Source organism: Rousettus aegyptiacus, unplaced genomic scaffold, assembly GCF_014176215.1.
Source record: "Rousettus aegyptiacus isolate mRouAeg1 unplaced genomic scaffold, mRouAeg1.p scaffold_m13_p_3, whole genome shotgun sequence".
Classification (NCBI taxonomy): Eukaryota; Metazoa; Chordata; class Mammalia; order Chiroptera; family Pteropodidae; genus Rousettus; species Rousettus aegyptiacus.
Window position 1 is genome coordinate 164,884,166 of NW_023416306.1, and position 14,739 is coordinate 164,898,904.

The 14,739-nt window shown below is 37.9% G+C and overlaps 1 protein-coding gene across 1 annotated transcript in view; it reads right to left on the reverse strand.

Moving 5' to 3' along the window:
* Positions 1-14,739, reverse strand: part of CATSPERB (cation channel sperm associated auxiliary subunit beta) — a 68,255-nt gene that overhangs the window by 42,848 nt on the left and 10,668 nt on the right. The window contains 5 exon segments of the mRNA XM_016145433.2: positions 1,110-1,142; positions 2,331-2,449; positions 2,560-2,655; positions 6,171-6,320; positions 10,569-10,664. Coding sequence (XP_016000919.2) covers positions 1,110-1,142; positions 2,331-2,449; positions 2,560-2,655; positions 6,171-6,320; positions 10,569-10,664 — 494 coding nt within the window.

Sequence of the window (14,739 nt, forward strand, 5' to 3'; positions counted from 1 at the left end):
TGTCTGAACGTACTTTGTCAAAATCATTCCTTCAAGTCATTCAAGTTTCCGCGTGAATTTTACCTTCTTGGAGAAGCCTGCTAGAATCATCCTATTTAAAATACGACATTATCTTCCCTTTGCTCTCTATTTCCCTTACTTGCTTTAATTTCAATAAACCCTGATGACTACCTATAATTATGTCATGCATTTGTTTATGATCTATCTCCCTCAATAAAATGGTAACATGCAAGAGAGTTGGAACTATATCTTGTTAACTATGGAATTCTTCTTGTCTCAACGAGCATGGGCGACCGAATATACTCAACAAATATTTGTAGAATGATGAATAAGTAAATGAATAAATCATCAAGAATTAACCCCTTCAACTACCTGCCCAAATAGCCACATACGATCCGATTCTTACTATCCTTTCTTTAATCGTTATCGAGAAAGTCTTATCAAAAGGTAAATCTTTATATTTTTAAAAATAATTTCACTTTTGAGCATGTGTGCGTGCACCCACAGGTGTATATGAGAAGGGAATGGGGAGGAAACATAGTAGAAGGCTAGGAATACTCAAAATTTTTGTTGTGGTTTCCAAACTAAAGCATACTTAGATGCTGATGAAAATGATCGAATCACGAAGGGGAGACAACTGATAGAACAAAATCCCCCGCCGAAAGCCAGAATCAGAGGTAGGGATGGCTCACATGGCACTTTCGTGCAAAATCGAAAGAGTAACAGCTTCCTCCAGGTAGGCGCAGACCTGCCCAGAAGTAGGATTGGGGAGTACAGTGTTCGTCCAATTGCAGCCCCACTCTCTTTCCAACTGGGTGTTCTTGAACAGAATACACCTGCACGCTCACAACGACCCTGGACAGAACATATAAAGAAGGCGTGGGAGCGGCCTCTGAAACAAAGAGGGGCGATTTGTCTTTTGAAACAGGAGAGAAGATCATTACTCGATGGCCGGTAGAAATACTTTTTTTTTTTTTAAGTTCAAATTTTAAACAATGTTATAGTAATAGGAATAATTTATATCGTGAATTCTTATCTTGAACCTCATCTCTTAGGTCACCAAAGAAACATACCTTCTAACCAATCCTTGAAAATTTAAAGCATCTTACCCTTTCAAAACCACAAAAGTCGGCCCTTGAAAACTAAGAGAGAGAAAAAAAAGAGCTTTAACTTTTGCTTGCATATGAGAAGGCATAAGAAAACAACGATTTAAACTATATTAAAAGAAACGATATATTTTATATCCCAACACTAAAGTCAGCCTCTTAAGTAGTTTATACAATATCCTGGAAATTTCCCCTTCAGTCTTTGCCATGTTTCACCGTTTGATCCATTTATTTATACTTTAATTCCAGAAAGGATTTGAGGCCAAAACCCTACCTCTTAATGATTAAAGTAGAGGAGCTCGGAAGTGTGCAGAAACACAACAAGTCTGCCACTCACTTGGGATTAAAGAGGCATGCCCCTAACCTATCATTTTCTCCATGTTCTCTCTGTTGCTTCTGCCCAGCCCAGTGCAGCCCTGAGATCAGGCCCCCACATTGTACAGTCCTCTCTACTTTGAACTTGTCACTTCCTGGCTTCTCCGAGCCTCTGCTTCAGCAATCACATGATAAGCACACAGAAGGTCAGATCTATGAGTTGTCTGAGCAACAAGTACTACTTTCTCTGAGACAGTGAGAAAGGAGGGGAGACTGAGAATACTTGTCTATCTGAAGAAAGGTAATAATCACCATGTACAAGAAATATCTACTTCTCAACCGGTACAATTGCCCCTTTCATTTGTCCCCTTATCTTTTCTCCTACTGTTCCTAGGCCTTTATTACAATTCTTATTTATGCTATGGTAATTTTTGAGAGGTATTTGTTAAATGCTTAAGAGTTTCATTGTTTGCCTATTGTGTATCATCACCAAAATGTACATTCCCCTTCTCTCAATCCCAGAAGTTACTTCAGTTACTTCGTAATACTATATTCAGCTTAATATATTACCCCTAACACATTTTGAGAACACATATAACTATAGATAGATAGATAGATAGATAGATAGATAGATAGATAGATAGATGATAGATAATAAACTGTTTTCTACTTGTACATTTTTAAAACTTACTATAAATTTGCATAGCAATAAAAGTAGCACCATGTCCAAAAACATATTCAATACCATAATGCAAAGGAAGAAGTTATTCTATGATGCTTTTCTATTTTGAAGAAGAAGAAGCATTTCAATTCAAAAATATAGCGCACGTAACTCAAGTCTTCGATATTTCTATTTTATGGCACAGAAGATATTTAAGATCGACTACTAGTTACAAAGCGGACACATACCTTGAGGACAGAGGATGATGGATAACGAAGATCTCCACTTATGAAAAGACCCAAAGAGGTGAGGATAACTAAGAAGTGATTTGTTAAGACCATATCCACCAATGAAAGGTCTGTGTGTTCTAAAGGAAGAAATTATACCATGGGTTATAAAGTAAAAGAAAGGTGACCTATCGATCAAATGTTGATATAAATGAAATGCTAACGATGAAGGCACCATCAGAAGAATTACCTTCTCCAACTTCAGAGTAGATCATATTTGTCAGGTTATACCACATGGTGTCGTTATAATTCCAAAATCCAGAAAAGCTGAGGCCTATGTAAATGCCTACTATGAAAAGAAAGAAAAATTAAAGTTATAAAATTTTGCAAAGCAAGCAAATCACTTTTATGATGCTAGGTCTTAGGGGCCAGAGCCTGCATCCGCTCTACCTTCCAACCCAATCTCTGCCCCAACTTCAATTCCACTCCCCTGTTTGAACCTTGCTTCCTCAAGCACTGGAAAGATGAAGTATCTTCAGTTTACACTGCAGGATTTGGGGCAATTATTTCATTTAATTGTTAAGTATTTTGTTTTTTATTGAAGGGGATCAGAATATGCCACAGCAAAATATGCTGCTTTGCCATTAGGATTATTTTGAGCTGGAGGCAACTGAGAATCAACAGATGCAAGAAGAGACCTCTGCCTTCCCCTTACCTGCCTAAAAGCAGGGCGTGAAATTCCCCTCGAGTTAGTTGCCCCAGTTTTACCAGGAAAAGAAGATCACTTATCACCTAAGAGATGTGAGTCCACACTGAGACAAGTTTGCATAAACAGACCTTACGAAATAACTGTTATCTTCCATGAGTCCCACTATTTATTCCCTAGTCACTTCCCCATAATTAATTGTCACTCGAAGCCCAGATCCCTTTCTTTTGTTCAAATGGTATATCAATTCCAAAGTTTAACTACTTTTTTTGAGTTACACTTCTTTTCTGTGAACTCCCATGAACGTAAATATTAATAAAAACTGCGTGCCTTTTCTCTTGGTAATCTTTGAGAGTTTAATTCACAGTCCCTTAGGACCGAAACTAAGAGGGTCATGAAGAGTTTTTCCTCCCTGACGATATCCTCCTGAGCATAAACATGTTCTGATTCATTAGTTCAGTTTTAGCAGAAAATTTTAAGAAATCTCCAAAGAAAAAAGTTAAAATGAAAACTCCAAGAAAGAAGAAATTATGTTTGATTTACTTTAATATTCATGATTTTAAAAATAGAAAAAAATATTTGCTAATGCCTCATGAGAATCTATTTTAAAAAGACTGAACGTATTGCAAACACTGAAAGTACTTTGTTCCCTGATCCTATCTTTCCTTGGCCACAGCTAGGAATGTTGAGTCTTTTGTGTTTTAATTGGAGAATGTTATTTTGAAGTCTAGTCAACAGTCACAGCTATTGGGGGCTGGTGGCGTGGGGGCAGGAGCTGAAGACAGTTGATAATCTAATGCGTACACTTTGTTTCCAAAAGATGAATATAGGACCAGTCATGTTGTAAGGAAGGTATTTTAACTCCCAGTTCTTTTCTGTGTAAGGAAAGGTGGATAAAGAGGTGTTATTATCATCTACTTTTTCTAGGAGGAAGAAAACTAAAGATAAACTTTGCCTTTCTGGTGAGCACTAAACTAGTACTACTATACTTAACAGTATTCTAGATTCTAAGTGGGGATGAGAGGTGTCCAGCAAGATATCACATGAACGGACTCCAGCAAAGTTTGGAAATAGTTAACAGAGAAGCAGGCAGTAAAGTTATTGCTTTGTTTTGGTTAATATTTGCAATATTTTGGACTGAAATTCAGTGACAGGCCACAGTTGTATCCCAGGATTACAGAAGCTGAGGCGGGCCACCATGAAGAGTCTAGATTTTATTCTAATGAGCACAGGGTAGCCACTAGAGTGTGTGAAGTTGGTAAGTGGTGTAATTTGATTTACACTTGAGAAGTTCACTCTGGTGGCTGTTTGGAGGGTGATTTATATTGACACAAGACTAGAAACAGAAGTGATTGTTTAAAAAGTTGTCAGTCTCATGGGAAAACAATGTTGCCTTGACATCAGATTTCAGCAGAGGTGGGAGGTGGTCACAGCGGGGACGGTCGCCGGGTATAGCACCTTCCTGGAATGTCCTGAGAGTAAGAGCAGTCCACGATGTGTGCTAGGTGTTAGTTTGGAGTAACTGGATGTTAATTGGGAAGAGGAATACTGGAGAGGAACAGATTTTAGAGGGAGATAAATCAAGAGTTCTGATTTGTTATGAGACTTGTTACGTTTGAGATGCTCATTAGACATCAAGACTAAACAGAAAAAAGATACATTGAATTAGGGATTTGGCCTTAATGACGCAGTCAGCACCGGAGACACAGATTTGGGACTCACCGGCCCAAAAATGTCATTACCGCCGGTAGAGTGGATGAATTTCCCAAGGGAGAGAAAGTGGTCACATAAGAACAAAACCCCAAGTTTATCTATCGGTCACACTAGAAGGAGCCCACCTAGAAAACGAAGAAGTGACCAAGAGGCAAGACAAAAGCAGCGGCAGGTGGTGTGAAGAAAGCCAAGAGGATCAAGCTTTCGAGGAGAGAACGGTAAACTGCGTCGAATGCTGCAGAAAGGGGAGGAGACAGGATGGGCCTGACCGACTGCCATCGTGGAGTGGGAACGTGTCCAGTGTGTGGTGGAATGAAGATTCGATGGGAGGTGGGAAATGTAGCACCATCTATAATAAACTCTTTCCAGAAATTTCGCCTTGAAGGAAAACAGAAATAAGGGATGGGAGTAAAGTGGGAGAAATGAAAATTTTGCTTAAGATGAAGGATTTTAGGGTGTGCTGGTGTACGAACGATCCGACCCAGTAAGGAGGAAGAGCACACATGAGGGAAAGGCGAGATTTTTCAGGACGGATGCAGGAACAAGATTCTTCAGGTGGCTGAGAGGAACGAGATCCAGAGCACGAGGGGTGAGCGGTGGCCTCGGACAGCAGCAGAGACACTCCTCACAGAGCGACAGGCAAAAAGGCAAAGCACGTGAGTACGAATGCTGCAGAATAACAGATGCGCAGATGCGATGATGGAGTTCCTTGCGATCAATTCCGATTTTCTACGCGAAGTATTAAAAGGCATCTGAGAGTGTAAAGGAAATGAAGGCGATGTAGAGCGTTCAGGAAGTAGGAAGAAGTGTGACAAGGTCATTTTGCAGAGTGGGAAAATAAACATTCCAGGTCGGGGAGAGAGAGAGAGGATTTCTGGACAGTGCCGAGTGCCCGCTTGAGATTTGCGATCATGAATTTACAGTGAGACGAGCTGGGGGAATTTTGAAGTGAGACTGGTGTATAGATATTTTTTTCTACTAATAGCCTGCTGTGCCAGTGTAAGAGTAGAGATGGTTTGAACCAGAGATGGGATCGTGCAGGTGAGGAAGATAGGGAACGGCAAGGAAGTTGCAGAAGCATTAAAAGTTACGGAGATAGAGGAAGAAAGCAAAAATTCTGGGTAGTGAAAAAAAGCGGCAGGGAGAACACAGCGAAGTCTCGGTGAAGTCACAGAAGTGTTGGAGCACGAGGACTAGCAGACTGAGAGGACGGGAGGCAGTGGGCGGAGCGCGAGATACTTGTCGAGAAGGTTTGGAGTGGGGACAGTGTGCGAGACAAGGCCAAGAATAGGGCCACAGAAGGAGAATGGGGGGACGATCACTGAAGAAGAGGAAACTTTAAAACTGGATATTGCGTGGGTCCGTCCACAATGACCAGTTAAACATCACTATTATAAAATACAAAACACCACTTCTAAAATTCAACAAATCCATTAACTTACCATTACTTCTCGAATTCAAAAGGAAGCCAATTAATGCCACGTCGTTGGCGCAGGGGCATTTTGTCGCTTTTAGACCTACCACGTGTGGATATAAATTTTTGACGTCATTTTCTCTTATTATGGTCCCAAGTTTCCACTGAAGAATAGGTTCTGTGGAAATCAAGTTTATGTGTTTAAATGGTGGCGGCACTCCTGATGGGCAACATTAATTACTGCTTTAAGGGTTTTAAAGGAACTACGTAAAGGAACTATCCCACTGTTCCAACAATGAGGTTATCACTTCACTCTCCATCAATTAAAAATAGGTCAATTCCTTGAACAGACGCTTCTCCTTAAAGAACATAGAAATGGCTGACAAATATATGAAAAGATGTTCAACATCGCTAGCTATTAGGGAAATGCAAGTCAAAACCACAATGAGATACCATCTCACACCTGTTAGAATGGCTATATTTAATAGGACAAGTAATAACAAATGTTAGAGAGGATGCAGAGAAAAAGGAACCCTCATACACTGCTGGTGGGATTGCAAATTGGTACAGCCACTATGGAAAACTGTATGGAGGTTCTTCAAAAAACTAAGAATTGATCTACCATACGATCCAGCAATCCCTCTACTAGGTATTTATCCCAAAGACTTGAAAACCCATCTCTTAAAAGATATTTGCACACCAATATTCATAGCAACATTATTCACAGTGGCCAGGACATGGAAGCAACCGAAGTATCCTATAATAGGTGATTAGCTAAAGAAGCTGTGGTATACATATACACTGGAATATTACTCAGCCATAAGAAGAGATGAAATACTGCCATTTGCGACAACATGGATGGACCTTGAGATAATCATGCTAAGTGAAATAAACCAGAAAGAAAAAGTTGAAAATCACATGATGTCGCTTCTATGTGGGATATAAACCTAAAAGCAACAAAGGAACAGGACAAACAAACAGACTCATAGACATGGGCTGTAGACGAGTGCTTACCAGAGGACTGTAGACTAGTGGTTACTAGTGGGGAGGGAGAGGAAGGGTGAGGCAGACGGAGTAAAGGGGGTCAAATACAGAAGGGCAGGGGGAGGGCAAAGTGAGTAAAGGGGATCAAATATATGGTAGCCGAAGGAAGCTGAGCTTTGGGTGGTAAACACAATAGAATATACAGATGTCAAATGATAATGTACACCTGAAAATTATATAATTGCATAAACCAATGTTACCCCAATAAACTTAATTTAAAAAAAAATAGATCAATTCTTATTTTCCAGAGTACGAGGAATGAAATCTAATTGCCCTTGATGGGGGCCTGGCAAGGTCATACTGTGAAAGTGTCTGTGGGGTGGCATGTGCTGCTTTGGCCATCTTTGGGACATATAATTGGCACAGGATCTATCACTAGACATGGAATTACTTAATCATAAGATATGCACATTTATAATTTAAAGCACAACTTCCACTCATTTACTTTTTCTTCTCTTCCCTCAATTCCATCTAGACAGCAGTAAATAATGAGAATAAATCCAGAATGGTAGTGAACAAGAAAAGTTATCATTAGTGGCCAAGACCCTTAGAGGGATTTCTGGAAGCTATAAAGAAGCCGAGAAAGAACAGGAAAAACCAATCAGTGGTAGAACACCTTTAACCCAGTAAATCTAATCTTGAATGTGCAAAAAATTGGAGATGGATAGTCAAATTTTAATGCACAAGAAAATGGGAGGATTTTTCTTCTGAAAAAAAAAATGAAAAAAGAGTACAAAAAGCTGGGGAAATTCGATGGAATACTGCTTTCTGATTTTTAAAAGGAGGCAAAAAACTTTTAAGAACAAAGAAGCTAGTAATCAGTTCTCTAGCAGTTTATATAAATCTCCTCCATCTCCCCAAACTTTTAATAAAATCTGCTACCAAACCAAAGACCGTATGTGGCATATTTTTCACTCTGAGCAAAGCCAGGAAGGAGCGAGCTTTCCATCTGGGTTGACGCAGTGTAGAGACAGCCAAGAAGGGAAAGAGATACAATTTATAACCGAACCAATTCGCTCCAAAAATCAAAGAAATTCGGGACAAGGCAGCTGACTTTCCAGGGTGTTGCATGTGTGTGTGCAGGAAATTAATAACCAGATCTTAAAGGACAGGGAGATTTGAGCTTGCATCTGGGACATGAATGCATTGAATTGGAAACACCTCTTATGTACAATCTCCTTTAAGTCAGATATTGTATTTTAAATGTTTTAAGAATGAAGGAGAATAAAGGAGTGATGAAAAGTCTTGACTGCTCCTGAGAAACTAAAAAGGAGAAACGACCACTGTGAAGGTGACTGGTGATTGTGATTAAGAGCAATTTTAGTAGATTGTTCTGGTGTTGTGGACCAGAGAAAAGGAAGTAGGGACATTTTTAAACATCTCTTTGAGTGAGTAGTGAATAAAGATTTCCATCTGTTAATCTAACCGTAACATCGATTGACACTTCCTAGCATTTTCTCCCCATTTCTTAAGTATTTCAGTAAATAATACCATCATCCACTTAATTGCTCAGGTAAGGAATCTAGGATTCGTCCTCGATACCACTGTTTCCTTCACCCCAAGTCCACCAGGAAGTCATATCCAATTTCCTTTATTACATTCTTGCCATCCTTCCCCCAAGCGTCAACACAGCAGCCAAAGTGACCTTTTTATAATGCACAAGTCAGAATTTATCACTCTCCTGTTCAAAACACTCCAGCAGCTTTCCATTATAACTAGAATAAAATCCACTTTTCACCATGATCCCTGCCAGCCTCTCCAAACTCATGACACACCACTCTGTCTGTCATTTGCAAGGCGTCTACCACACCAGTTGCCTGTCAGTTCCTCTAACAGATGAATCTCATTTCTACATCTGGAACCTTTAAGAGCTACTAATTTGTGAAGCTCTTTGCTGCCACAGGACCTCTGCACATTCTAAATAAGTGTATGTTTGAATTTTAATGCAGTTTATAATATTCTGGGTACATCTCAATTTGCAAATGATTCAGATTTCAGATTTTTTAAAAAACTGAAATAATTTTTATAAGGTTAGTTTAGTACTTAAAAGTAGCACAAGACATCAAAATATTAGAGTCTCAAAAACTTGCAGTGACTATTGAATAACTGACTCTCTTAAAAAATTTTGGACACTGAAAAAATAGGAAAGTACAACATTTTGTTATTTTTGTTTCAGATATGTTAATTTTGGTTAAAGAAATGAAATGATACAGATATGACTGAAGACATCTTTGCTCCCCTCCCTAGTCCCGTTCCCAAATTCTCCCCAAATGCAACCACTATCATGAAATTACTATGTATATTTCTAATCCATATTTTTATATTTTTACTACAATATATACATACCCATGAATAGTAGTTAGCATTGCTTTATACTTTTTCTGAATTTTAGATAAATGCTCTCTTACTCTGAAACTTGATTTTTCACTCAATGTTTTTGAGTTCTGTTCCTGATAATATACATAGGTGTTTTTCCTTTATTTTAACATATCTTTTCCCTTATTGGTAGACATTAATATTGTTTTCTGTTTTCTCTTATTACAGGTAATGCTGCATTAAATAGATTTGAATGTGTCTCTTGGCACATATATCTCTTTTCTCTAGAGTAGTTTTCAATCCTCTGCACATCAGAATCACCTGGGAAGATTTTTTCTTATTAATCTACAGATGCCTGGCCTCATTTAGAGAGATCAGATTTTAACTGGTATGTGGTGGGGTCGAGACATTCTTACTTTTCTTAAAGCTACCCAAAAGGTTCTTTTAAAATATAAGATTTCTTTTTACTCTGGAGTCTATGTAGCAAAAGTAAAAGAATAAAAGTAAAAATGAAGGTGAGGAAAGTGAAGATAAATACAAAATCCAGGACTGAGATTTTAAAAAATATTTTACACGATAGTGCCATAGTTGATGCAGAAATTGGGCTATAAATTGGACAACTGAAAGAGAGAAACCTAGTCAGTTATACCACTCAGTGCTGATAATCGTAAAACAACCAATATTTCATGACAGAATATGAATGTTCTTATTAAGACAGCACATGTGCTGATGGTCTTTGTAAGATTGTGATGCAATAAAGTGTTTTCTGTAACGTCTTCATAGAAGAGGCAAAAACTGACTTTATAAAGCCATCGTGTATTATGAGTAGCAACGTGGCTACCGAAAAAATACATTGTCATATTTCTATAGCAGTCTTTGCAGATCTCTATTAACAATTACCCACAATTCTTTGTCTGCCTCAGTAGACTGTAAGCCCCTCAAGGCTCATGATCGTCTCTTATTATTTATCTCTAGTACTTGGCACAGAGTTGGGCACACAGTAGGCTACTAGTTGTGTTGAAAGGATATTATGAATTCTGTTTTACTTTGATCCATTGGCATTTACCTCGAGCACGATCCAATAATGTTCCTTCAGAAGTATAAAGATTTAACCCATGTTGTAATGTGATCCTTACTAACCATTCTTCTACAGCTGCAATATCTGTTTGAAAACAAAAGGCAAATAATCAACTATTCCTTAGTATGTCATGTTGGTGAAATTTAAGACTATATGAACACTACTAACAATGATTACCTTTCATTTCCCAATCATTTTGATTGCATTTATATATGAGGATTCCCATGTTTTTCCTACAAACATTTTGATGATACTATAAAGAAAAAGACAAGCAAATGGCATTCAGAGAAAAGCTGGAGTGACAGTACTAATATCAGATGAACTAGACTTCAAAATAAAAAAGATAAAGAAAGATACTGAAGGACACTTCATAATGATGAAGGAAATCATGCACCAAGAAGACATAACAAATATTAATATCTATGCTCCCAATCAGGGAGCCCTGAAATATGTAAAGCAATTACTAACAGAACTAAAAGGAGAAAAAGACCAAAACACTATCGTAGTAGGGGATCTAAATACCCCACTATTGGATATGGACAGATGATCCAAACAGAAAATCAATAAGGAAATAACACCCTTAAATGACACATTAGATCAACTGGACATAATTGACATTTACAGAGTCTTCCATCCCAAAACACCTGCTTATACATTCTTCTCTAGTACACATGGAACATTCTCAAGAATTGACCATATACTGGGACACAGAGACAGCCTCAACAAATATAAGTGGGTTGAAATCATACCAACCATATTCTCTACTCATAATGCTTTGAAACTAGAGATCAACTGTGACAAGAAAACAGGAAGAACCACAAATACATGGAGATTAAACAACATGCTACTGAAGAATAACTGGGTCCGAGAAGAAACAAAAAGAGAGATCAAGAGATACATAGAAATGAATGTTAATGATAGTACAACATATCAAAACTTTTGGGGGCACAGGCCTACCTCCAAAAACAAGAATGAGCCCAAATAAACAACCTAATGCTTCATCTTAAAAAACTAGAAAAGGAAGAACAAATGAAGCAGAAGGAAAGAAAGAAAATTAGAGCAGAAATAAATGAAATTGAAAACAAAACAAAACAAAACAAATGAAAAAAACAAATGCTACGAAGAGCTGGATCTTTGAGAAGGTTAATAAAATTGACAAACTCCCAGCTAGACTCACTAAAGAAAAAAGAGAAAGGACATAAATAAACAAAATCAGGGATGAAAGAGGGGAAATTACGACTGATATTGCAGAAATACAAAGGAGGAGGTGGGAGGTATATGGTGTAAAGGAGGTCAAATATAGGGGAATAGGGGAGGGTGAAATGGGTAAAGGGGATCAAATATATGGTAGCTGAAGGAAACTGGACTTTGGGTGGTAAACACACAATAGAATATACAGATGTTAAATTATAATGTACGGCTGAAAATTATATAATAGTATTAACCAATGTTACCCCAAGGAACTTAATTAAAAAAAAAAACAATAAAATTAAATTTAAAGAAATAAAGAAAAAGAATTATGAAGTGACCTTACACTATAGCAATGAATCCAGATGATGATATTTTAAATAATAACTTTTCTCTGAGCAGTTGTGGCTTGGTAAAAAGCAGATTATGCACTTCAATGAAGTGGTATAAAATTATTTGAAAGTAGACTGTGATTAATTAAAATATAGGGTAAACCAATACACCAAAAGTGGAGATAAAATGGAATCATAAAAAATAATTAATGTGAAGACAGAAAAATAAGTGAAAAGTAAACCAGAAGAAATGGAACACATAGAAAGCAGCCCAAAAGCTGATTTCAGTACAACCGTACCAACAATTACATTAAATGTAAACGGTCTAAAAATACCAGTTTAAGCCAGATTTCCCAATTAGATGTAAAAATCAAGACCGAACTCTACGCTAACTCTAAGAAACCCACGTTAAATATAAAAGCACAGATGAGTTAAAAGGAAAAGGATGTGTGGGATCCTGGGAAGCCTTGGTTGGTGAACTCAGCTTAGGAGCTGCTGCAGCAGTGGCACCCACAGGGCGAGGCTGAGGCTGAGGCTGAAACCAGGGTGCACTCATGACGCACATGCCTGACCCGAAAGGCTCGGCTGACAAGCTCTCACGTCCACCCAGGCCTCTAGGTGGATCTGCGTACCACCTCAAGGATATGGTGGCTGCCGTAGCACCTGGTCCCCAAGGAGGGCAGCCGCTATTTGTGCCTCGTGCCGTCACTGTTGCTTGACTTTGAGGAAGACAGTGGTGTGAGAAACATCACACATGTTCCTATAAAATGGGCTTCCTGCACAACTGGCTAACACAATGAGAGAAGTCGATCTTCTGATGGCCAACTTAGCTGGCCTTCAATGGGACTGGATAGAAGTTGGTATGTGCATGACTTTCTCGAACCTTTAAAACATAAAAATGAGAGCTCTGTAGGTCTACAGGTTTTTGGATAATGTTATCAAATCTTGAGTAAGGACAGAAATAGAAATAACGATGTAGTTCCTATAATGGTATATGGAGTGATTAATTATAAGGAAAAGTATAGATTTGATGCCTTCGTTGCGAGTAACACCCAGGATTTTCTGGATTGGTTTTATACCAACTTTCCACATGCTTATTAACCAGCATGCACTTCCGTTTAGTGGCGATACTAATCCTGCCTATCTTAAACACACAGGAAGTATTACTCTCACCTGTAACATGGCTAAGGTAGAGAAAGATGTATGAAACAGAAAAAAAGACTGTATGAACAGTGTTAGCTGGTATATCTGGAGCTAGACGTTGAAGAGTTCAATGCCAAAACTCCAAACAAACCTATTTAGGTAGTTTATCTCACATCTGTTTCACATGCTTGTTAAGAACTCAGAACAACAGTAGAACTTCATGAAGAGTTACAAAAGAGGGCCATCTGCCTGTTACTTTGGGTAAAGAAGACTTATCCATTAGATAAGTGACCAAGATGATGGTGTCCCACTCTGAAAAAATAGCATCTTAGTTATCCCAGTGCTTGAATGTTTATTTTCTCTATACACATTGAACGTTTTATAAAGCTAAAATAATCAAGACAGCGTAGTATTGGCGAAAAGAAAGAGAGCCCAGGAATAGCAATTCAATGCAGGCAAAATAGTTTTTACAGCAATGGTGCTGGAATATTTGCATATCTATATTCCCCCCAAATTAACCTCAGTCCAGACTCTGAAACAAGCATAACGATAGAAACAGAAAATAGACATGTGGTTTCTAGGGCCTGGGACACAGGAAGGGGTTGACAACAGGTCGGGTAATTTTATTGGGTGATGAAACTCTTCTTTATCTTGATGGTAGTGATTATACAATTGTATACATTTGTGAAATTTTGTAGAACTGGACACTAAAAAGAGCACATTTTATTGAATGTAAATTATGCCTTATTTCAAAATGAAAAAAGAACAAATTATGAAGTGTAAATCAAAGAGGGGCTCTTTATTTTCAACAGTATATGCAGTTCAAACTTCATATTGCCTTCATGACTTTCTAGCTATTGCTAAATATCCTTGGGCCTCAGTTAAGTCATTTAAAAATTGAGATAATAATACTACCCAACATATAGTGAGGAATCAATGAGTTATTAAAGTGTTTACAGGAGTGTTGAAATATAATAGGAATTCAATAAATACTACCTGCTAGTTCTACTAGTACTATGATGACTATCTTGGTACCTCTGTTGTTGATGTTACCTAAACTACCTTTCCCAAGATTTTACATATACGTAATACTCAAATTCATGGCACAGCAGTAAATAAGATATGATTAAGGAGAAAAAAGTGAATGAGCAAATATGATCTCCTTCCCCCTGAATTTCCCTCCCTGAATTCTAGCGGTTGCTAATATTAGACCGTTCTCTCCTATGACACTGCAAGCCCATATATTCCGTTTTACCCAGTCCAGGGAATTGTTTCAGGATAGGCAGAGTTCATTTGGTCTCTCTACATAAAATACTTCAATTCTTAGATCACTGTTGTTCCTGACCTTAGAATCATTGTGTTTCTGAAATTAAAGTTTGTAAATAGACGTAGTAAAAATAAAACGTAATCTTCACTTTAATGGTCAAACTAATATCAATATTATGCCACACAGCTAGAACAAGCCATCATTATACTGATGAAGAGTTAAGTTAGAA